The 26917-nt window shown below is 33.4% G+C and overlaps 2 protein-coding genes across 2 annotated transcripts in view; one reads left to right on the top strand and one right to left on the bottom strand.

Annotated features, from left to right (window-relative positions):
- Positions 1–23715, bottom strand: part of LOC111429122 (uncharacterized) — a 32939-nt gene extending 9224 nt beyond the window's left edge. The window contains exon 1 of the mRNA XM_071199253.1: positions 23405–23715. The gene's annotated coding sequence lies outside the window, so the exon portion shown is untranslated. The remainder of the gene's footprint in view (positions 1–23404) is intronic.
- Positions 23716–23988: 273 nt separating this feature from the next.
- Positions 23989–26283, top strand: LOC111418172 (transmembrane protein 230). Its single transcript, XM_023050634.2, has 2 exons — positions 23989–24265; positions 24330–26283. Exons 1-2 carry the CDS (start codon positions 24163–24165, stop codon positions 24692–24694), a joined length of 468 nt encoding a protein of 155 aa, XP_022906402.1. The 5' UTR covers positions 23989–24162; the 3' UTR covers positions 24695–26283.
- Positions 26284–26917: the final 634 nt, after the last annotated feature.

The raw sequence follows: 26917 nt of genomic DNA on the forward strand, positions 1-26917 counted from the left end.
AACTATGACAACAATTTCGTTGTTTTGGTAGTATCGTCGCTATTATCGTTTATCGCAGCTCCAACGTAAACACACCCTTACCCATGACTGACAAAGTGTTGAATAATGAAGCCATTATTCCACAGTTCTGACACGGTCTACTAATCAAAAAATAAAATATTAACAGAAATGACAGCTTTCTTATATTGAGGTTATGTCTGAAATGTCTATCAAGTTTATTTTTTTTCCTTTTTTTGATTTTTTTTTCAAAATTAAATAGTTGTAGATAAAGTATAGTATTCAACTTGCGTATACCCACTCAGATTACAACTTCATCTTCGTGGGTAACAGCCGCCATCATACGCTTGTTGAATAATATACTATTATCTACGACTGCTTAGATAAGTCATCATTACCGCACTCATTTGAAGTGATTTGAGTTACGTAATGAAGTTCATTACCGCACTGGTTTCATTACGTAACGCATTTTTAGCCTAATCAGAACAGACTTAATTTATTGAAACGAGCAACAATACAAAAGAGAAAGTGCTATCTACTTACAGAGAAACATTACTATTTATTATAAACTTTAATTGTTGTGTTTTTATATTTCAAAACACTTATTCCAGATGAGTAAACATGTTAAAACTGACAATTCAAAATTGTCAACAATCATTTCAAAAGATTTTTATAAATGTCAAATAGACTTTTCTAAAGAAATTGAATTTTTAGTAATTTTTAGCAGTCGTAGATAAAATGCTGTATATCACACGTGGGCTAGAGCATAATTACAGTACTCGTGTGATACACGACTCGATCTATGACCTCGTCGTGCAATTCTCCACACTCGTACTGTGATTATGTTTCTAGCCCACTTGTAATATAAATAACTATTATCTACAACTATTGAATTATCTATTCGTTATACATTTGATTTTTGACGGGTAATGACACGCATTATTCACAGTATTGTTAAATACCCGGGTATTTATTTTCAAGGGTAAGTTTCCTGGATATATACCCGGGGGTATTTGCCCAAGATGGGTATTTAGAGATATTTATAAAATTTTATTTAAATTGAGTTGATGGCAGTTTTGCAGCACTTCAAGAATGCTACAGTGACGGTAAAATTTCATGAAAGTACTGAAGAGAATAGAAGTAGTAAAGTACTGATTGTGAGTAAAACAATGCGATACACTGTTGAACCCAAATTGTTCATCACAGTACTCAGAGTGCATTTAAACAACTGGATTGAACCCAAAAAGGCATAAACATTGATTGCAAATGCTTAAGTGATTGGCGCTACGCGGACGATATAGTTCTTCGATATAGCTCAACGAGGAGAAACAACAGCTCTAACATCAACATTGGGGATAATGAGATTGAAAGGATTGACAGCTACGTATATCTTGGCTCTGAGGTTCGTGTCGAGAGATAATCAAACAAGCGAACTAAACAGAAGGATCACACTCGTATGGGCAGTCTACGGAAAACTTAGAGACATCTTCAAGAGAAAAGGCCAAGAAAGGCTTTCAATCAATGCGTGTTTCCGGTTATGACATAAGGCTCTGAAACATTAACATTAATGGTAGCCACTGCCAGGAGGATCCAAGTAAAGCAAAGATAGATGGAGAGGTCGATCCTGTGTCTAACTCTGAGGGACTACATACGAAATGAAGAGCTATGAAGAAGAACTGACGTAAATGATGTGGTCAACATTGTGGCAAAGCTTAACTGAAACTGGGCGGTTCATGTCGCGTAAATGAAGAGTGAGCAGTGGACAAAACGATTGCTTGAGTGGAGACCGCGAGCGAACAGACGAAGTAGACATCAAAAGACTGACCAACAATTGGATTCAGACAGCACAGAATAGAATCGAATGGAACAGAATAGGGGAGGTCTATGTCCAACAATGGACGCAGAGGGCTGCTTGATGATAATAATCATAATAACTTGATCTAATCTAAATTACGACAGATTCGTCTTTGATTATTGACAATTCCTCGTCTTCAACGTCATCATCCTCTTCATTTTTTTTTACAATCTGATTTATTTTTACTGGTATCACTTTTATGCCCACTGTTTGGGTATTTACCCTGGGCCGGGGTAAATACCCGGATAAATACCTATTTTAGAAATACCTACCCGCCGTGTATTTACCTAGCGCCCATCACTGATTATTCATGACTGACAAAGTGTTGAATAATGAAGCCATTATTCCACAGTTCTGACACGGCCTATTAATCAAAAAATAAAATATTAACAGAAATGACAGCTTTCTTATATTGAGGTTATGTCTGAAATGTCTAACAAGTTTATTCTTGTTTCCTTTTTTGATTTTTTTTTCAAAATTAAATAGTTGTAGATAAAGTATAGTATTCAACTTGCGTATACCCACTCAGATTACAACTTCATCTTCGTGGGTAACAGCCGCCATTATACGCTTGTTGAATAATATACTATTATCTACGACTGCTTGGATAAGTCATCATTACCGCACTCATTTGAAGTGATTTGAGTTATGTAATGAAGTTCATTACCGCACTGGTTTCATTACGTAACGCATTTTTAGCCTAATCAGAACAGAGTTAATTTATTGAAACGAGCAACAATACAAAAGAAAAAGTGCTATCTACTTATAGAGAAACAATACTATTTATTATAAACTTTAATTGTTATGTTTTTACATTTCAAAACACTTATTCCAGATGAGTAAACATGTTGTTGAAACTGACAATTCAAAATTGTCAACAATCATTTCAAAAGATTTTTATAAATGTCAAATAGACTTTTCTAAAGAAATTGAATTTTTAGTAATTTTTAGCAGTCGTAGATAAAATGCTGTATATCACACGTGGGCTAGAGCATAATTACAGTACTCGTGTGATATTCTCCACACTCGTACTGTAATTATGTTTCTAGCCCACTTGTAATATAAATAACTATTATCTACAACTATTGAATTATCTATTCGTTATTCATTTGATTTTTGACGCGTAATGACACGCATTAGGATGCGTTTACGTTGGAGCTGCGATAAACGATACTAGCAAAACAACGAAATTGTTGTCATAGTTTTATATGCATGTGTTTATATTGGAGCGACGCGTTGTCATACGCTTGACAGCCGACTAACGATAAGAGCGACGCTAATTGTATTTCTTATTTTCTATCCTATTATCAGATATAGTCGGCATATCAGATGTCGACTATTTAATTAGTGAAATTTTTATTAGATCCCCCTTGTGGGACTAAAACGATAAAAATCACCACAGCAGATTTGTTCTGACAAATCATTTTCAATTCATTTTGCGCAGCTCTTATCGCTGCTCTCATTGTTGCTCTTATCGTTTATCGCAGCTCTTGTTCCAATATAAACACCTGCATATGAAACTATGACAACAATTTCGTTGTTTTGGTAGTATCGTCGCTATTATCGTTTATCGCAGCTCCAACGTAAACACACCCTTACCTATGACTGACAAAGTGTTGAATAATGAAGCCATTATTCCACAGTTCTGACACGGCCTACTAATCACAAAATAAAATATTAACAGAAATGACAGCTTTCTTATATTGAGGTTATGTCTGAAATGTCTAACAAGTTTATTCTTTTTCCTTTTTTTGATTTTTTTTCAAAATTAAATAGTTGTAGATAAAGTATAGTATTCAACTTGCGTATAATGGATGTTACCCACTCAGATTGCAACTTCATCTTCGTGGGTAACAGCCGCCATTATACGCTTGTTGAATAAAATACTATTATTTACGACTGCTTGGATAAGTCATCATTACCGCACTCATTTGAGGTGATTTGAGTTACGTAATGAAGTTCATTACCGCACTGGTTTCATTACGTAACGCATTTTTAGCCTAATCAGAACAGACATAATTTATTGAAACGAGCAACAATACAAAAGAAAAAGTGCTATCTACTTACAGAGAAACAATACTATTTATTATAAACATTAATTGTTATGTTTTTACATTTCAAAACACTTATTCCAGATGAGTAAACATGTTGTTGAAACTGACAATTCAAAATTGTCAACAATCATTTCAATTTTTAGTAATTTTTAGCAGTCGTAGATAAAATGCTGTATATCACACGTGAGCTAGAGCATAATTACAGTACTCGTGTGATTACACGCCTCGGTCTACGACCCCGTCGTGCAATTTTCCACACTCGTATTGTAATTTTGTTTCTAGGTCACTTGTAATATAAATAACTATTATCTACAACTATTGAATTATCTGTTCGTTATACATTTGATTTTTAACGGGTAATGACACGCATTATTCATGACTGACAAAGTGTTGAATAATGAAGCCATTATTCCACAGTTCTGACACGGCCTACTAATCAAAAAATAAAATATTAATAGAAATGACAGCTTTCTTATATTGAGGTTATGTCTGAAATGTCTATCAAGTTTATTTTTTTTCCTTTTTTTGATTTTTTTTTTCAAAATTAAATAGTTGTAGATAAAGTATAGTATTCAACTTGCGTATAATGGATGTTACCCACTCAGATTACTTCATCTTCGTGGGTAACAGCCGCCATTATACGCTTGTTGAATAATATACTATTATCTACGACTGCTTGGATAAGTCATCATTACCGCACTCATTTGAGGTGATTTGAGTTACGTAATGAAATTAATGTAACGCATTTTTAGCCTAATCAGAACAGACTTAATTTATTGAAACGAGCAACAATACAAAAGAAAAAGTGCTATCTACTTACAGAGAAACAATACTATTTATTATAAACTTTAATTGTTATGTTTTTATATTTCAAAACACTTATTCCAGATGAGTAAACATGTTGTTGAAATTGACAAATTCAAAATTGTCAACAATCATTTCAAAATATTTTTATAAATGTCAAATAGACTTTTCTAAAGAAATTGATTTTTTAGTAATTTTTAGCAGTCGTAGATAAAATGCTGTATATCACACGTGGGCTAAAGCATAATTACAGTACTCGTGTGATTACCTAATTCTTCACACTCGTACTGTAATTATGTTTCTAGCCCACTTGTAATATAAATAACTATTAAAGCTTAATAGAACTTAACGAATAAAGTTAAATTGGGAGTCGTAAAAATTTTTCAATGAGAGGTTTTTATGATTAAGGTATAAAAAGGGATTACTTTTAAAAGTTTTTTTATGGATTTATATTGTTGGTGAATTTACCAACGTTGGCATAACACAGTTTTTAGCAGCTAATGGGAAGTCTTGCCCTGGCTATAAAGTATCAAAGGATCTCAAATTAAACCCCATGCTTGTGTAATTAAACCCAACCTTGTTGTGGGTTACAAAAACTTTGTTTGAAGAATGGTTTCAATAACTATTTTTATCTTGGAGCGAAATGTTGTTGCGAAAAATTGATCGATTTTAAGATTTTATTGATCTTGATAAAAAAATATATAAATATCAAACTTTATAACTCTAACGATAATGTACAAATATGTTTTAATACGATGTTTCAACGATAAATTAACATAACAAAAAAAGGGTCTAAGTACTGCAAAAAAAGTCTATGTGTCATCCGTTATAGAAAGTTATCATTTTGTGATCTACAATAATGTTAATATTCAAAATGAACGCACGTGGTAATGTAGAACTCGACAATATTGCAGTAAAAAGGAGACAGAAAGGTACTGAGAGTGTTAGAAAAGATGCAGAATTATTAGTAGCTTGCAACATACAAATTATAAAAATGTCTTTGTACCGGCTAAAAATCCACCTGAACAAAAGGTAAACAATTTTTAACAATATTATGAAGCTGCAAATCACGATAAGCAGAGTACGTTTCTTTTGGGGTTGATTCAAGTTTTAATGTCGTCAAAAAAAATTAAATTTACAGTTTCCTGTAAATTATGGTACTATAATAATTTATAGAGGATGTTTTTTTAAGCTAGATAGTAAAGTCAACACGTCGAAGAAATGTGCGTGCTGAAGAGAATATCGCCGCTGTAAACGAATGCGTGGAAGAAGATTCAAATTTATCGATTCGTCGTCGGTCGCAGGAATTAGGGCTTTCTCCGTCCACTACGTGGAAAATTTTGCCCAAAGATCTTGACCTACACCCGTTTAAGATCCAGCTGGTGCAGGGATTAAAACCACGAGACCATCATATGCGTCGTTATTTCGCCGATTGGACTCTAGAGCAGTTGGAAACTGATCCGATATTTTATCGCAAAATTGTGTTCAGCGATGAGGCTCATTTTTGGCTTGACGAGCCGCATATGGAGTGAAACTAATCCACTACAGACCCTACAGAAGACTCCATTACATCCAGAAAAATGCACCGTTTGGTGTGGTTTGCACGCTGGTGGCATTTCTTCAAAAATAGAGTCGGAGCTCGCGTTACGGTCAATGGAGATCGTTACTTCACCATGACCAATGATTTTTTGTTTGAAAATATGGATGATATTGATCCGGGCGAAATGTGGTTTCAACAGGACGGCGCTACGTGCCATACAGCGACCGCAACCATCGACTTATTGAAATTTGGTGATAAGTTGATTTCGAGAAATGGACATACCAATTGGCCTCCAAAGTGGTGCGATTTGACACCTCTCGATTATTTCCTTGGTTTATGCTACAACTGACACCTTGGAGGCCAACATTGTTCGTGTTATTCGTGACATACGGCCAGCAATGCTCGAAAAAGTGGCCCAAAATTGGACTTCCAGAATGCGCTTCGTCAAAAACAGCCGCGGCGCCCAGATGCCCAAAATCATTTTTAAATGTTAAATGCCATAAAAAAATTTACTTTATTTTCTAATATGTTAAACTTTTCGTAATTATCTTAATTCATCTTAAAAAAAGAGGATTTTTAATTTGACACTTCAGAAAATTTTTGAATACAAACAAATGTCATCTATAGTAGAAACCACGAGAGCTGGCAGTGACTTGACGTTTAAAAATGGTATGAATCAAGATATGGACGTACGACTTAGATTATTTCATCACATACAGGGTGTCCCGTTAAGCGTACGGAGCGGCTGTATCTCTAGAACGTTAAGGCCTAGAGGTTTGGGAAAAAAATCCTTATAAGCAAAGTGGGCAAGAGAAATAGCTGGAAATTATTTTGAAGTTCGTAATTCGACCGCTAGGGGGCGTAACTGCAAATGAGCTAGAGGGCGTTATCTGCAGCGATTACATATTTTTGTGATTTTTTAAGAAAAGTTAAGTGGAACGATACTATTTACTTCACAGACCCTTAGTCACCTTAAAATTTGCTAAATTTTAGTGAAAACCGCATCTCGATATCGCCACCCGTTCTCGAATTATACAAGAAAATGTTAAAAACTCGAGTACCATCAATCGGATCCAGGTACCTCATCGACAAAAACAAATCACATAACCATGGTAACTGTAAACATGTCATTTACTAACGCAGAAGCGTATGATAGAGCGTATGATGATTTATTTTCAATGTTTTGAATACGATGCAACTGCATGGCAAAAATGTGCAATGCAATTACGACAAAGAACGACATTTTTCTCTAGAAGTGTTTTTAAGATTGACTTAGCGATTACCGAAAACTGGCAACGTGTAGCCCATTCAGACATCTCTATGAATTCGTAAATCACATTGGTGCGCAATGTGATCCCACATAATCTGGGAACTCCGAAAACAATTGTCCACAAGATTTCTCAAGAGAATAATATCTCCACCACGTTGTTTTACAACAGGCCTTAACAGATACCGATTATGATAACAGACTGAACTATTACCATTGACTTTTAAATATGATTTGGGCAAATCCAAACCTTTTATCACAAATGCTATGGATGCATGAAGCATCTGTCCACAAGCTGATGTAAACTTGCATAATATGCATTCTTGGTTCGAGCAAAACCCACATTGCTTTCACCCCTTTATCTATTGGGTAGACCAAACGACCTGACTTTTCAAGAAAAACCAATAACCAGGGAAAATATGACAGTCCAGGGCCGAGACTTAAGCAGCGCTTTTTTTTTCGTCGAAACTAGATTAAATAAATACATCGAGGTTTATGGAAGGCATTTCGCACATTAGTGAGTTATTTTTGCCAAAAATTTAAGTTATTCTAAGTGTTTTGGTTTATTTTGTTTTATTATCATTGTTGATGTTTCATTGATCCGTTGGCTTTTCAACACGCCTCAAAACTAGTTTTGAAGCAGTTCTAAGCTTGGATAAAGTGTGAAGGAAGGTTCTAGATAATAAAATTTTTGTTCTCTCTTATTTGTTTCCTAAGGTAACTTGATCCGATTAAGATATACGAATTTTTAACATTTTCTTTTATAATTCGAGAATGGATGGAGATATCGAGATGCGGTTTTCACTAATATTTAGCAAATTTTATGGTGATTAATGGTCTGTGAAGTAAATAGTACCGTTCCATTTAACTTTTTTTCAAAAATCACAAAAATATGTAACCGCTGCAGATAACGCTCTCTAGCTTATTTGTTTTAAACCAAGCGGTCTTACTGAAAATATCTTTTAAAAGAGCATGAAATGCTCTTTCAAACAAGAGCAAAAATATTCAAATTGGTTGAATGATCCAGGAGATGTTAAAATGTAAACATTTGAAAACGCATTGGCCTCCCCCTCCCTTATTATGACAGATATGAGAAATATCGCAAAACAAAAGCGATGCGGTATTATCCAAGCTACTAAATGATGTTGTCAAAGTTATAGCTCATCGTCTAACTTTCTGAGATAGCGGGAATTTTATGTTTCTCTATGGCAGTTACGCCCCCTAGCGGTCGAATTACGAACTTCAAAATAATTTCCAGGTATTTCTCTTGCCCACTTTGCTTATAAGGATTTTTTTCCCAAACCTCTAGCCCTTACCGTTGTTGAGATACAGCCGCTCCGTACGCTTAACGGGACACCTGTATATTTAAGTGTATGTTAGGTTAGTAATGGAGGTTATATGTTAAACATTGTCAAATTTAGGAGAGGTTAAGCAGCGAAAAATCGTTAATACTAATTTTAGGTCGCAAGGGATTAAGTAATAGTTATTTATATTACAAGTGGGCTAGAAACATAATTACAGTACGAGTGTGGAGAATATCACACGAGTACTGTAATTATGCTCTAGCCCACGTGTGATATACAGCATTTTATCTACGACTGCTAAAAATTACTAAAAAATCAATTTCTTTAGAAAAGTCTATTTGACATTTATAAAAATATTTTGAAATGATTGTTGACAATTTTGAATTGTCAGTTTCAACAACATGTTTACTCATCTGGAATAAGTGTTTTGAAATGTAAAAACATAACAATTAATGTTTATAATAAATAGTATTATTTCTCTGTAAGTAGATAGCACTTTTTCTTTTGATTGTTGCTCGTTTCAATAAATTAAGTCTGTTCTGACTAGGCTAAAAATGCGTTACGTAATGAAACCAGTGCGGTAATGAACTTCATTACGTAACTCAAATGAGTGCGGTAATGATGACTTATCCAAGCAGTCGTAGATAAGTTTTATTTAAACAGTGGTTCATAATTTATTCATTAATTATTAATTTATTTCATTTTCGGCTTGTGAAAACACTAACAGATTCATGACAACGCTCACAAGACGTTTCGATTTGAGGTTATAATTGAGGCGTGTAGTAGCAAAACTCGCCTTATCCATTTTTTACAAAATTTTAGTTAGATATTGGAATACATTATTTTTATAAATTTCAACACATTCAATCATAATTTTTTTTAAAAACATGCTATATACCTTTTTAAAATCATTTTAAAATTTTCTTGTCATAGCAAAACTCGCTATATTTATAGATAGTATCGCGGCAAAAGTTGCCTTATCTAAGCGTCCAATAGCAATAACGATTCACGATCACGTGAGCTAGAGTTCTGATCAGTGATGGGCGCTGGGTAGTAAATACCTGGCGGGTAGGTATTTATAAAATGGGTATTTATCCGGCCCAGGGTAAATACCCAAACAGTACATATAAAAGTGATACAAGTAAAAATATAACAGATTCGGACAAAAATGTAGAGGAACATGATGAAATGACCGTTAAAGACGAGAAATTGTCAACGATCGAAGACGTATCATTATCAGGTAACCACTGCTCATTCTTCATTCTTGCGACGATGATCCGCCCAGTTCCACTTCAGCTTTGCCACAATGTTGACCGCATCATTTACGCCAGTTCTTCGTAGGTCTTCATTTCGTATGTGGTCCCTTAGGGTTACACCCAGCATCGACCTCTCCATCTTCCTTTGCGTCACTTTGAGCCTCCTGGTAATGGCCACCGTTAATGTTAAAATTGCGGAACCGTATGTCATAACTAAAAGAAGCACGCATTGATTGAAAACCTTTCTTTTCAAATATACAGGAATATCGCTCATGAAGATGTCTCTAAGTTTCCTGTAGGCAGCCCATGCGAGTATCATCCTTCTGTTTAGTTCGCTTGTTTGATTATTATCTCTCGATACACGAACCTCATGGCCAAGATATATGGCTGCGATGCGAACCAACAGAGATGAGTACTTTAAGAACAATAGTGGAAAAGACAAGAAGAGATAGAGTAAGGAACAAAATTGTAAAAGAATTTTGTGGACTCGGAGATCTCATGAGATTTGCTAGGGGAAAAATAAAAAAATTTAATGAATACTTCCAAAGAATGGAAGAAACCTGGCTGATTAAGACAGCAAGAGACCAAAGATTAGCTAAGAGATCCCGGGAGACCAGGAAGTTGGATTTCCAGCTCTAATGAAACACCATGAATGATGCGTAAAAAACAGGTTACAACCTGAATAAAAGAAGAAGAATAATAATATTACTTAATTTTCAATTGGAAATCAACAATCTCATGGATCTTGAATTTGATGGAAGTGCAATATGACTAGAAAAGAATCAAACAACAAGAATTAATGAAGCACAAAAACTGAATTTAGTCATTAATATTAGACTGATACTCAATTTAGGACATTCAAAGTTGTTTTTCAAGCATTAAAGAAATCGTTAAATATTTTCGAAGAGTATTACGTAAAGGAGAATGGTCGGTAGTGAAAATATAAACTTTTCCGAAATATATGTACACTTAAAGCTAATAACACCAGGAATGTGTATAAATCTGTTAGACAGTTAAGACAAAGGCACAAATTGCACGTAGCTCTATGCTGAGATGGAACAGGAAAAATAATATGTGACATTTAGAAAAATTATTTCCAAAACCTGTTAAGCATAGAAACTGATTTGGAAATAGACAGCAGTCCGTCACGCCAAAGAAAGGATAGTGTCATGGAACCTATATCAATTAGTGAGGTTCAAAACGCAATCACTGCGTCAAAACATGGAAAGGCATCAGGGATTAATGACATACCATCGAAAGTATTCAAGATAGAAGTATTCATTATCACCAATATTGATGTTAGAGCTTGGAACAAGATTTGTCCTAAATTTTGTTGATATTTAGCCCGACTCTTGCACACGCCTCCTGTATACGTTCAGCATCAGTTTCATCTCTCCAAGACTATCCGAAATAAGGACTATATCGTCCGCGTAGCGCAAATTACTTAGGTATTGCCATCAATGTTTATACCTTTTTGGGTCCAATCCAGTTGTTTAAATGCACTCTCCAGGACTGTGATGAACAATTTGGGTTCAACATAATATTGCCTTGTCTTACCCCACGCCCAATGAGTATTCGGTCAGTACTTTCATGCAATTTTACCGTCATTGTAGGAATCCTTTAAATGTAATAAATAAGTTTGGTGTATCGATAATAGACTCTGCATTCTTGAAGTACTTGCAAAACTGCCATAAACTCAATTTAAATCAAATTTTATAAATACCTCTAAATACCCATCTTGGGTAAATACCTCCGGGTATATATCCAGGGAATTTTCCCTTGAAAATAAATACCCGGGTATTTAACAACACTGGTTCTGATACGCGGCCATTTTCAATTTAAATTTTTTAATAGTTTGTTTTATTAAAAAGTTAGTAAGCGTGTTTTTGGTGTTGTGTACATACAAATTATGTCTAATATGAGTCAAGATGTTATTTTACCCTCAAAAAAAGGGAAAGGAAGAAAAAAAATAGCCGATAAATTAAAATGGAAAAGAGAAATCAGTAAGCGTGAAAGGTAAGCTCTTTTTTCTTAAGAAATTACTAAGCTTGTACAAAAAGTAACACGGGAAGTTAACAAGGGAAGTTAATTTTTTCGAATAGTAAATTAAATTCTATGATACACAGCAGAATAATGTAACTTTATTTCCTTCAGATATTCCTCTCCTAATCTGCCATGTTTCCCAATATGCAAGCACAATGGCAAAACCTTCCACTGCAAAAAATTAACAGGATTGGATATTTACAATTTTCATCGGAATTTTTATTTGCATAAAAATAAAGTTGAGCAGGATGCATTTATTTTAAAATACTGTAGCCACGACAAACCAAAAAGACAAAACCGAAATTTAAAAGAAGGAAGCAGTCGAAAAAGTGTGGCAATAAAATACTTTGTGAAAAAATGTCGCTATGAAAAATATAAAATTCAAGTGTGCCAACAAACGTTTCTTCAGATTCTTCACGTTTCCAAAGATCGTGTACAAAGAATTTGCAGAAACCATTTAAACACAGGACTAATGCCAAAAGAAAACCGAGGGGGCGACCGGATTAGTACAAAATTTGTTGAGAAACGAATTGCGGTAAAAAGATTTATTGAAAATTTAAAATGTGTAGAAAGCCACTATTGTAGATCAAAAACAGATAGTAGACAATATTTGCCTAGCGGATTAAGCATCTCAAAACTTTGGCGCACTTATAACAGCAATGTTAATTCTGAACATCATGTAAAAAGAACATTTTTTCAAAAAATGTTTACTAATGATTACAATATTGGCTTTGGAACTCCGGTAACTGATGCATGTTCCAAATGCATCGAACTGTCGGAGAGAATAAAACAGGAAATGCGTCCTAATGAAAAAAGCAAATTAATTATAGAAAAAAGAGTTCATAAATTAAAAGCAACGGCGTTTTTAAACAAGAAAAGAAAAATGAATTAATTACATTTTCATTTGATTGCCAAAAAAATTTGGTTATACCAAAAATACCAGATCAAATTGCCTACTTCAGCCGGCAACTATACATCTATAATTTTACCATCGTAAGAAGTTCTTCAAAAAGTCGCATGAACCCAGAAAACGTATTTATTTATACGTGGATGGAGCATGAATATAAAAAAAGTTCCAATGAGATATCATCAGCTGTGTTTCATTGCCTATCACAAGTCGATCTTTCACCATATTCAAATAATAATAATAAATGACTTTATTCGTTCACTTACACCTATATACATTATACAAATTATATTTTATGCATATAAAAAGATGAACGAAAAGGCGAAGTTCAGTATAATACTGATTTTCAACTTAACCTTAAGAGAGCGAGAAAAAAAAACAGATACGTAATATAATAACGAAAATAATACCAAAAAATAATAATAATACAACCAAAACATAATAATATAAAACAATAATTCAAAAGAAAAAGAAACAGCAAATAATACTGCCATCTGTAGTGAGAACCTTGCACACCCTCTAATGTTTAAACTCAGCGATGTCACGGCGACGGCTGCTATATTATCGTAAATCAAATTATGTACTAAATAAATGAACAAATAATTTATTTTTGAATGACCTTATTGTATTACAACTTCTGATATCTATCGGGAGACTGTTAATAACTGTTGTAATCTGATACGTAAACGAACTTTTAAAAAATTCAAGCGAGTGTAGAGGAGGAGTTAGTGTACCTTTAAAACGGACATTTATTGTGTGTACGTCTGATCGAAATACTATTTTTCTATATAGATACGGTGGCTTTTCAGTTTTTAGTATTGTAAAATATAAACACGCCGAATGCAGAGCTCGTCGCTGCGTCATATTTAACCAATTTACCTCCCGCAACTTATGACTTATATGTTGGCGACGCCGAACACCAAAAATCAGCCTCAAACAAGAATTTTGCACTCGTTGTATTCTTTGAGCTGTAAGCGCTGTAATAAAGGGAGAATACACGACATCGCAGAAGTTGAAATGGGAAAGAACCAAACCATTACAAAGCATAGTTTTAATTTTTATGTTTAAAAACTTTCTGTTGCTATATATTGACCGCAAATTAGCGTAAGCTCTCTGAGTACATTTATTTATATGATCAATAAATCTCAGCTTTTCGTCAATAATCAGGCCCAAAGTCTTTGCCGACGCTGCAAAGGGTACCCTCACGTCACCAACACAAACATCAAGGCTAGACTTAATTGAATCACGATATTTCTGAGTTGAAAATAAAACCAGTTCAGTTTTCATGGAGTTAATTTTAAGGCCATGCCTGCGAGAGATCTCAACAACATTCCGCAAGTCATCATTAATGTGTTGATTAGCTAACGCACACTCTGTTGGCAAGAAACTGTAATACAACTGAGTGTCGTCTGCATAAAAATGTATTTTGCAATATTTTAAGTGAGAATAAAATCTACTAGTGTAGATAGTGTATAGAAGGACAGAACCCTGCGGCACACCGGACCTTAAATCCATAGGACACGATAATACCTCATCTATAATAACGTGTTGTTGCCTATGCGTTATATAATTATATAGCAAAGTTACTGCAATATCATCCAGCCCAATAAACTGTAACACAGATCGCAACAGTTCATGATCAATTGTATCGAATGCCTTCGAAAAATCTAACAGACACAATACAGTAGCTCTGCCCCTATCCAACTCCCTCACAATATCGTCAACAATTGTCAACAAAGCAGTTGCACAACTGTACCCCGAGCGAAATCCAGACTGTACATCTGGTAAGATTTTATTTTTATCAATATAGCGTTGCAGCTGGCCAGCAATAACCTTTTCGGCAATCTTTGATAACACCGGAAGTACACTTATAGGTCTGAGATCAGCAAACACTAAGGGCCGACTAACTTTAGGCAACGGCTTTACCAGTGCTATCTTCCACGCTATTGGAAAAACACTCTCCGTCAAACAATGATTTATTATATGTGTGATATAATCTGTAATGTAAGGACAACAAAGTTTAATTAGGTTTATATTCAATGTATCTATTCCTGCTGCACTTGTTTTTATAGAATTTATAATTTCGTATATGTCAGAGTTACTTATCCTTTGAAATGTAAAAGTGTTACTATTAATTCGATTACTACTATAATATCTGTACAAATCATCATCGAAAGGTAATAGAGATGAAACAGAATTGACATAATAAAAATTTAAATCATCAGGTCGTTGAAGATGCCCTGGTATTGAATTGCCCGCAATACCGCCCATACCTACCGACCGCAACGCCCTCCAAGGATTACCTTTTTCACACCGAACCCGATACTCCAAAAATGCCTTACGTTCACTGTCAATGGCTGCATTAACCGTATTTCTACATGATTTATAATACTCCCACGCATGCACTGATTTTTTTAATTTAAACTTTTTATATGCATCATCACGGAAGCGCTGCATTAATCTAATAGTGTCCGTTAACCAAGGAACGGGTGATTTTGTAAACCTATAACGTTTTGAAGGAAGATGGAAATCTATTACAGATAGTAAACTGTTAGTAAGGTAGTTAATTTTATCATCTACGCTTACCATATCAAATATCGAGTAAAGGGGGAGCCTATACAAATCATTCAAAAACTCTTCACGATCAAAATATTTAAACGACCTCAATGTTCTATACTGAGGATAACGTGATGGCAAAACAGGCGCAATCTCACAAAATACCAGCTCATGATCTGATATACCACGTGCAACACCCTTTGCCCTTATCATCCCTAAATCAGATGTGCAGATCACATCTAATAATTTTTCAGTGGTATTTGTAATTCTTGTTGGCGAATCAATTATTTGAATCAAATATACGTCTATGCGCTGATGGTTGTGGAGGACAAAATCGGAATTCTACAATGATAGGAATGTGTTCTTATTTTTTGGCAAATGTGGCACCTCCGAATGTTAAAACAATAGAATTGATTTTTCCAGTGCTTGGACATTCATATCTCCCATCTGATAGGATTTTAAAGAAAGAATCAACTATTATAGATCCTAAAATTTATAGAAATATTTTTGAGGAGCATGGAACTGTTGTGCAGCTGGGCAAGGATTGTGAAGTAAAAGATTGGAAGTTGAGCGTTAAAGAATTTTTGAAACCTGTTCAAGCGTGGCACTTTAAGTTTTCGCAAGCAAAAAGATTTATTTTATCGAGAAGTCAAAGAAATTTAATTCTTGTTAGTGGAGAGATTTATTACAATTCTGACACTGGGACTGCAAAGTCATTATTAAAGAGCTTTTAAGAAAACATTTTGGTGATAGGTGGATGGAAAGACAAGACTTGAGTTTTTTTATACCTTTAGTAGTTGATTTAGATAGACCATCTTTAAAAGAACAAGAAGAAGAAGACAGCATGTTTTTGTGAACGGAGATCACAAGAGGTTGATAACCTGTTAAGAATTTAAAATATTTGATTATTATTATTTTCAATTTAGTGTTCATTATTCAAAATTGTTCAAAAAAATAAATAATAAATAAATTTTTTTAAGAAAACCCTCTGTTGATTGAATATTGTGGTATAACAAAACTTGCTATTCATTCATAACACAGCAAAACTTGCCTTATTCAAATAAAATTACTGTTTCTTTTTCAAACTGGATAAAAACCAATTATAGAGAACCTATTGTTGATAACATTTCATAACGTAATAGCTATATTTATTTTGGTTTTATATTTGTTTTCCTAAAATTTATTGCTCAAAACTTAAAATTTTGATTTTCTTCTGATTTTGACACGCCTCAATTATAGAGTTACATCCTTAAGAAGAACAGACGTACTTTTTCGTCGTGGCTATTTGAATTGTGCAGCAGACATATTAAATTAATGCTTTATCTTTTTTTAACACACATTACTCTTTAGCGGTTTGTGAATTTTAATTTACTACGTATGGTATTTGTAAGAGCGGAAAACGAAATCAATAATTTATTAAGTCATTTAATAATAATATTAAATATTAATAAAAAATGTGAAATAATGCAATCTATTCCAACTTTTGTGTAAAACAAATATGAACTAAATAGTTCAACAAATGTATTTGTTTCAAATATTAGAAATATGTTTTTTTAATTTTTAGTTATAATTTACAGGAAACTGTACATTTAATTTCTTTGACGACATTAAAAAAAAGGTTTATGTTTAATTTTATTCTAAAATAATAAGAAAGAAAAAAAATTACGAATTTAATAAGCGAATAATCAGTGGTTGTTTCCATTTAGAAAAACGAAAATTGTCATGATATCTCAAAATCTAAAACCGAACTTTTTTTTTGACTACGTCATTAAATTCTCTGTAAAAAAGTATCCATATGATGTCTTAGTTATAATCCTCCACCTATAATAATAACCTAGATATTTGCACTTGCTGGTTTTACGATATTTTCAATTTTGGCCTCTAGGGGAAAAACAAAAGACGATAGCGCTTTTAGGTTTTCGGCATTAGCAGTTTCTCGAAAAACGAGATCATCATTTTTTTCTAACTCATAGTTTCCGAGTTAGCCTATTCGGACATCGAGAATTTGAACCATCCCGTATAGGTTTGCAGAAAAACGTTTTCTAATATACAGGGTGTATCAGATATGAGTAGAAAAATTTGAGGGGTTATAGGTTTTCTCTTTCGGAATAAAAAATTCTTATAACACAATGTCCCATTGTTAAGATATGATACGATAAAGTTAAGGGTTTGAAATTTAAGTACTGCTGTATAAAGAATTATATTAAGCAGGCTTTGTTTATGTAATATAGCTTCAATTTGACACATAAAAGTCATTTTTGAGATTTATCACTTCTGTTTTATTACCCTTTAATGTGAAAATTTACAAAAATTTAAGTTTTAATAAATAAACTTGCTCATTGTATTAAAAACAACAAATTACAAATTGCAAAGCAAAGCCTGCTTAGTATAATTCATTAACCAGTAGTACTCAAACTTGTGAACCCTTAACTTTATCGTATCATATCTTAAAAAGGACAAAGAATGGGGCATTGTGTTATAAGAATTTTTTATTCAGAAAGAGGTGACCTATACCTGATACACCCTGTATTTGTGCTAAGTCACAAGAGGTTGCAAGTATTTGTGGAAAAAAAGAAATCAGGAGCAACTACTTATAGAGATGAAAAAAAACCAAAAAAAGTATTTGCCAGAAATGCGTCAGCAAGTCAAGGATCATATCCAGAGTTTTAAAAGAATTCCTGAGTCCAGTTTTAATCACTCACAAAAACTCACTAGTGTCCAAAAAAGACTTCCCAAATTTCAGATTCGGAAGGCCAAATACATGTTCAAAGGGTGATCTTAATCTATTCCGTCGACCAACCCAGAGAGGAAACAAGAGGCGCAAAAACTGGAACTGCACCAATGCAAACTCACAAATATTGATAGTGAAGATAATACTATTTCAATTAATGTCGACTTTGACTCATTATGGGACTCTATGGGATGAGTCTATTACTGGGAGGGGTGGAAATGAAATCTGCTGAAAGTCTTCTCCCATCCAAATTTCCCTAAAAGAAAAGCTGGTTATATGGAGTGATAACTGTATTGGGCAAAACAAGAATGTAAATGTTGCTCATTTACCTAGTTTCTAATGAAAAGTTTCTGGTAAGTGGCAATTCTTATCTCACTTGCAACAGAGATTTTGACCAAATAGAAAAAAGAAACTTAAAATTTGAAAAATTTGAGGAATTCGTTGTTTTTTCAAGTTATTGATGATAACACTGGGGAATCTGAGCATGTTACAAAGATACTTTTAGAACAAAAGTTGTAAAAAATTTTATGGTTAACAATATTGCTCTCTTGCACTTTTGCTCCCAGACGCATGGATATTGAGAAAAATACGAAAATATGAAAATTTCACGAATTCGTTTTTTCAAGTTCTTGATGATAACACTGGGGAATCTGAGCATGTTACAAAGAAACTTTTAGAACAAAAGTTGTACAAAATTTTATGGTTAACAATATTGCTCTCTTGCACGTTTGCTCCCAGACGCATGGATATTGAGAAAAATACGAAAATATGAAAATTTGAGGAATTCTTTGTTTTTTCAAGTTATTGATGGTAACACTGGGGAATGTAAGCATATTACAAAGAAACTTTTCGAACAAAAGTTGTACGAAATTTTATGATTAACATATTGCACTCTTGCACTTTTGCTCCCAGATACATGGATATTGAGAAAAGTACGAAAATATGAAAATTTGAGGAATTCGTTGTTTTTTCAAGTAGTTGATCGTAACACTGGGGAATCTGAGCATGTTACAAAGATTCTTTTAGAACAAAAGTTGTACGAAATTTTATGGTTAACAATATTGCTCTCTTGCACGTTTGCTCTCAAACGCATGGATATCGAGAAAAATATGAAAATTTGATGAATTCATTGTTGTTTCAAGTAGTTGATCGTAACACTGGGGAATCTGAGCATGTTACAAAGATACTTTTAGAACAAAAGTTGTACGAAATTTTATGATTAACAATATTGCTCTCTTGCACTTTTGCTCCCAGACGCATGGATATTGAGAAAAATACGAAAATATGAAAATTTGAGGAATTCGTTTTTTCAAGTTCTTGATGGTAACACTGGAGAATCCGAGCATGTTACAAAGAACCTTTTAGAACAAAAGTTGTATAAAATTTTATGGTTAACAATATTGCTCTCTTGCACGTTTGCTCTCAAACGCATGGATATCGAGAAAAATATGAAAATTTGATGAATTTGTTGTTGTTTCAAGTAGTTGATCGTAACACTGGTGAATCTGAGCATGTTACAAAGATACTTTTAGAACAAAAGTTGTACAAAATTTTATGATTAACAATATTGCTCTCTTGCACGTTTGCTCTCAAACGCATGGATATTGAGAAAAGTACGAAAATATGAAAATTTGAGGAATTCGTTGTTTTTTCAAGTTCTTGATGGTAACACTGAGGAATCCGAGCATGTTACAAAGAAACTTTTAGAACAAAAGTTGTACAAAATTTTATGGTTAACAATATTGCTCTCTTGCACTTTTGCTCCCAGACGCATGGATATTGAGAAAAATACGAAAATATAAAAATTTCACGAATTCGTTTTTTCAAGTTCTTGATGGTAACACTGGGGAATCCGAGCATGTTACAAAGCAACTTTTAGAACAAAAGTTGTACAAAATTTTATGGTTAACAATATTGCTCTCTTGCACGTTTGCTCCCAGATACATGGATATTGAGAAAAGTACGAAAATATGAAAATTTGAGGAATTCGTTGATTTTTCAAGATGTTGATGGTAACACTGGGGAATCTGAGCATGTTACAAAGATACTTTTAGAACAAAAGTTGTACGAAATTTTATGGTTAACAATATTGCTCTCTTGCATTTTTGCTCCCAGACGCATGGATATTGAGAAAAATACGAAAATATAAAAATTTCACGAATTCGTTTTTTCAAGTTCTTGATGGTAACACTGGGGAATCCGAGCATGTTACAAAGAAACTTTTAGAACAAAAGTTGTACAAAATTTTATGGTTAACAATATTGCTCTCTTGCACGTTTGCTCTCAAACGCATGGATATTGAGAAAAATACGAATATATGAAAATTTGAGGAATTCGTTGTTTTTTCAAGTTATTGATGATAACACTGGGGAATCTGAGCATGTTACAAAGATACTTTTAGAACAAAAGTTGTAAAAAATTTTATGGTTAACAATATTGCTCTCTTGCACTTTTGCTCCCAGACGCATGGATATTGAGAAAAATACGAAAATATGAAAATTTCACGAATTCGTTTTTTCAAGTTCTTGATGATAACACTGGGGAATCTGAGCATGTTACAAAGAAACTTTTAGAACAAAAGTTGTACAAAATTTTATGGTTAACAATATTGCTCTCTTGCACGTTTGCTCCCAGACGCATGGATATTGAGAAAAATACGAAAATATGAAAATTTGAGGAATTCTTTGTTTTTTCAAGTTATTGATGGTAACACTGGGGAATGTAAGCATATTACAAAGAAACTTTTCGAACAAAAGTTGTACGAAATTTTATGATTAACATATTGCACTCTTGCACTTTTGCTCCCAGATACATGGATATTGAGAAAAGTACGAAAATATGAAAATTTGAGGAATTCGTTGTTTTTTCAAGTAGTTGATCGTAACACTGGGGAATCTGAGCATGTTACAAAGATTCTTTTAGAACAAAAGTTGTACGAAATTTTATGGTTAACAATATTGCTCTCTTGCACGTTTGCTCTCAAACGCATGGATATCGAGAAAAATATGAAAATTTGATGAATTCATTGTTGTTTCAAGTAGTTGATCGTAACACTGGGGAATCTGAGCATGTTACAAAGATACTTTTAGAACAAAAGTTGTACGAAATTTTATGATTAACAATATTGCTCTCTTGCACTTTTGCTCCCAGACGCATGGATATTGAGAAAAATACGAAAATATGAAAATTTGAGGAATTCGTTGTTTTTTCAAGTTATTGATGATAACACTGGGGAATCTGAGCATGTTACAAAGATACTTTTAGAATAAAAGTTGTACGAAATTTTATGGTTAACAATATTGCTCTCTTGCACTTTTGCTCCCAGATGCATGGATATTGAGAAAAGTACGAAAATATGAAAATTTGAGGAATTCGTTGTTTTTTCAAGTTATTGATGATAACACTGGGGAATCTGAGCATGTTACAAAGATACTTTTAGAACAAAAGTTGTACGAAATTTTATGGTTAACAATATTGCTCTCTTACACTTTTGCTCCCAGACGTATGGATATTGAGAAAAATACGAAAATATGAAAATTTGAGGAATTCGTTGTTTTTTCAAGTTATTGATGATAACACTGGGGAATCTGAGCATGTTACAAAGATACTTTTAGAATAAAAGTTGTACGAAATTTTATGGTTAACAATATTGCTCTCTTGCACTTTTGCTCCCAGATGCATGGATATTGAGAAAAGTACGAAAATATGAAAATTTGAGGAATTCGTTGTTTTTTCAACTTGTTGATGGTAACACTGGGGAATATGAGCATGTTACAAAGATACTTTTAGAACAAAAGTTGTACAAAATTTTATGATTAACAATATTGCTCTCTTGCACGTTTGCTCCCAGATACATGGATATTGAGAAAAGTACGAAAATATGAAAATTTGAGGAATTCGTTGTTTTTTCAACTTGTTGATGGTAACACTGGGGAATCTGAGCATGTTACAAAGATACTTTTAGAACAAAAGTTGTACAAAATTTTATGGTTAACAATATTGCTCTTTTGCACGGCTGCTCTCAAACGCATGGATATCGAGAAAAATATGAAAATTTGATGAATTCGTTGTTGTTTCAAGTAGTTGATCGTAACACTGGTGAATCTGAGCATGTTACAAAGATACTTTTAGAACAAAAGTTGTACGAAATTTTATGATTAACAATATTGCTCTCTTGCACTTTTGCTCCCAGATGCATGGATATTGAGAAAAATACGAAAATATGAAAATTTGAGGAATTCGTTGTTTTTTCAAGTTATTGATGGTAACACTGGGGAATGTAAGCATGTTGCAAAGAAACTTTTGGAACAAAAGTTGTACGAAATTTTATGGTTAACAATATTGCTCTCTTGCACGTTTGCCAAATACATGTTCAAAGGTGATCTTAATCTATTCCGTCGACCAACCCAGAGAGGAAACAAAAGGCACAAAAACTGGAACTGCACCAATGCAAACTCACAAATATTGATAGTGAAGATAATACTATTTCAATTAATTTAGACTTTGACTCATTATGGGACTCTATGGGATGAGTCTATTACTGGGAGGGGTGGAAATGAAATCTGCTGAAAGTCTTCTCCCATCCAAATTTCCCTAAAAGAAAAGTTGGTTATATGGAGTGATAACTGTATTGGGCAAAACAAGAATGTAAATGTTGCTCATTTACCTAGTTTCTAATGAAAAGTTGAGAAAAGTTTCTGGTAAGTTGCCATTCTTATCTCACTTGCAACAGAGATTTTGCCCAAATAGAAAAAAGAAACCAGTTCCAAACTGAAATGACTCTTATATATTTACTTGGAAAAGTTTTAAAATAGAATTTAGTAATTCGTGTTGAATTCAAATGATTTCCGGTCGACCCCCGGCGCCGCAACAACAATTTTCATTGGCAAAACGACCTTTGCTAAAATCGGCTTCGCCGCATCAAACCCCCATATCACCCCCTCGTGTCGCCAACAAAGGTTCTCTTGCATGCGAAACAGTTGTTATTCAAATGTAAAGGTCAGGGATAAAACGGCGACGATCAAACCGATTTATTTACAACAAATTAATTTTTTTTTAACGAAAAAGTTAAAATTTTATTTTATTCTTACCTCGTGGGAAACGAGCTGGGGGATGAATTAACGCAGCCACGTGAACTTAAACACACTCTTCTTTTTTTTTGAGTACTTGAAGATGCTTGAATCTTGAGAAGGCAAAAACTTTATGCGTAATCTTATGGGGTGATGAAGATTTTTTGATCGATTTCGTTGTAAACTTTGGAATGAAACTTTTTGTCCTAACTGTGAGTATTTCCTTGTATTTGAGAAAGAATTAGATTCACGACTGGTTCGGTGGAAAGCACATTGATCGAGTGACAGGGTGCGGAGAAACCTGCATCCCCCAAGCTTTTCCCTTGTACTGCAGCAACCCCTTCGTTGTTCAGCGGTATTCAAACGTCCGGCGCAGTGCCAGATTGCGCAGTACCCGGCCAAGGCGTCGCGACGTCCCATTGATCTAAATTTAAAAAAAAAATTTGAATTAATTAATTTTTTGAGTACAACAAAAAATTTTATATATATTTTTTTATTGTTTATACTTATAATATATATAAAATTAATTTTTGATTTTAATTTAAATAATGCGCAATACCTAAAGAATATAACGAACACGGCGCATAACGAAAATCGATCGAAAGCTCGCAGCTGACGAAAATCCACCCCCAAAAAATCTTAATAAAGTGCCCTTAAAAATCGGATTAAAGCAATACAAAGTGATTAAAGTGTCTTAATAATCGTTTCTTATTAAAAATATAAATCAAAGTGAATCTCAACACCCTTAAAAGCGTTTTATTTGGATCGCCCCCAAAAAAATGAGTTTTGACACTGAAAATGTGCGCCATCTATCGGAAAGCGTCGAGAATTATTTGCATCAGTTATCTTTTTTGCCGGCAATGTCGTTACATTCCATTTCAGGTTATGTCGAAATAAATAAATAAAATAAAGTAAAATTAATAAACAAATTATTAATTTTTTTTAGAATATTTAGATGATATTAAGATGTCGCGCCGTCGCGGGAAAGATTTCGACCACGTCGATTACACCAAATTAACCGCAACCGATAATGGATTTGTCGACGCCCAATTTGTGCATCCTCCGCAAAAAATTCCGTGGAAATCAATTTTCTTGGCTACGATGTTATTGATTATGGGGAGTTTGTTGTTGATTCTTGGCTCGTTGGTTATAAGCGGTCATATTGATGTTAAATATTCGGATAGGATGTGGCCAATGATTATTTTGGGGATTTTAATGTTTATCCCTGGGGCTTATCATGTTAGGATTGCTTATTACGCTTATAAAGAAGTGCCTGGGTATTCTTTCGATGATATTCCCGAATTTAATTAGTAGTCTGGAATTGAATAATATTAGGATTAAATAAAAAAGTGTTTACAAAATAATAAAGAAAATTTAATTTTCCTTTATATAATCTAAAAGAAATTCCTAAAAGAAAATTTATATTTATACAGGGTGATTTATTAGCTCACCATCAAACGATATCAAATCAAATCAGTATCAATGGATATTGAGAAAAATATGAAAATTTGAGGAATTCGTTGTTTTTCAAATTATTGATGGTAACACTGGGGAATCTGAGCATGTTACAACGAAACTTTTAGAACAAAAGTTGTACAAAATTTTATGGTTAACAATATTGCTCTCTTGCACTTTTGCTCCCAGACACATGGATATTGGGAAAAATACGAAAATATGAAAATTTCACGAATTCGTTTTTTCAAGTTCTTGATGGTAACACTGGGGAATCTGAGCATGTTACAAAGAAACTTTTAGAACAAAAGTTGTACGAAATTTTATGGTTAACAATATTGCTCTCTTGCACTTTTGCTCCCAGATACATGGATATTGAGAAAAATACGAAAATATGAAAATTTGAGGAATTCGTTGTTTTTTCAATTTATTGATGATAACACTGGGGAATCTGAGCATGTTACAAAGATACTTTTAGAACAAAAGTTGTACGAAATTTTATGGTTAACAATATTGCTCTCTTGCACTTTTGCTCCCAGACGCAGGGATATTGAGAAAAATACGAAAATATGAAAATTTCACGAATTCGTTTTTTCAAGTTCTTGATGGTAACACTGGAGAATCTGAGCATGTTACAAAGATACTTTTAGAACAAAAGTTGTACGAAATTTTATGGTTAACAATATTGCTCTCTTGCACTTTTGCTCCCAGACGCAGGAATATTGAGAAAAATACGAAAATATGAAAATTTCACGAATTCGTTTTTTCAAGTTCTTGATGGTAACACTGGGGAATCTGAGCATGTTACAAACAAACTTTTACAACAAAAGTTGTACGAAATTTTATGGTTAACAATATTGCTTTCTTGCACTTTTGCTCCCAGATACATGGATATTGAGAAAAGTACGAAAATATGAAAATTTGAGGAATTCGTTGTTTTTTCAAGTTAACACTGGGGAATCTGAGCTTGTTACAAAAATACTTTTAGAACAAAAGTTGTACGAAATTTTATGGTTAACAATATTGCTCTCTTGCCCTTTTGCTCCCAGATACATGTATATTGAGAAAAGTACGAAAATATGAAAATTTGAGGAATTCGTTGTTTTTTCAAGTTAACACTGGGGAATCTGAGCATGTTACAAAAATACTTTTAGAACAAAAGTTGTACGAAATTTTATGGTTAACAATATTGCTCTCTTGCCCTTTTGCTCCCAGATACATGTATATTGAGAAAAGTACGAAAATATGAAAATTTGAGGAATTCGTTGTTTTTTCAAGTTAACACTGGTGAATCTGAGCATGTTACAAAGAAACTTTTAGAACAAAAGTTGTACAAAATTTTATGGTTAACAGTATTGCTCTCTTGCACGTTTGCTTTCAAACGCATGGATATCGAGAAAAATACGAAAATATGAAAATTTGAATAATATTAGGATTAAATAAAAAAGTATTTACAAAATAATAAAGAAAATTTAATTTTCCTTTATACAACCTAAAAGAAATTCATTAATTATTAACTGAAATAAAAAGAACATTTATATTTATACAGGGTGATTTATTAGCTCACCATCAAACTTTGACATATAATAGCTAATCCAATTACAAAAAAAAAATGATAATGAACATATCTCCTATGTCAATTATTTACGTAATTATAACACTTTAAAGTTTTCTGCAGCGAATTTATTAATAGTCAGTAAAATCAAACATTCAACAAAAACAAAGTTGTCAAAAATGTACGCTTTAATTTGCCATAATATTCAGTTTTTAGTGATTCTTTCAGAAGACTTTGAGAAACAGATAATCCTGCTAGCTATTCGACCGCATGTAGTTAATGTAGAGGACGAAGAAGCTGTAATAACAGCATTCGAAGGATGGCACACAACATACATGTAAGTCAAAATTGTTCATGGTGCGTATTGAACCGCGAAGTCCTTCATCCGTATCGTAAACAGAATGTGCAAGTTCTACAGCCAGGAGATAATCAGCAACGGTTCTCATTTCGTGAATGGTTATTGCAACAACATGTCCAAAATAATGACTTCATTTTAAATGTTGTCTGGATAGATGAATCATGTTTTA

This window comes from Onthophagus taurus, chromosome 10 (assembly GCF_036711975.1).
Source record: "Onthophagus taurus isolate NC chromosome 10, IU_Otau_3.0, whole genome shotgun sequence".
Lineage (NCBI taxonomy): Eukaryota > Metazoa > Arthropoda > Insecta > Coleoptera > Scarabaeidae > Onthophagus > Onthophagus taurus.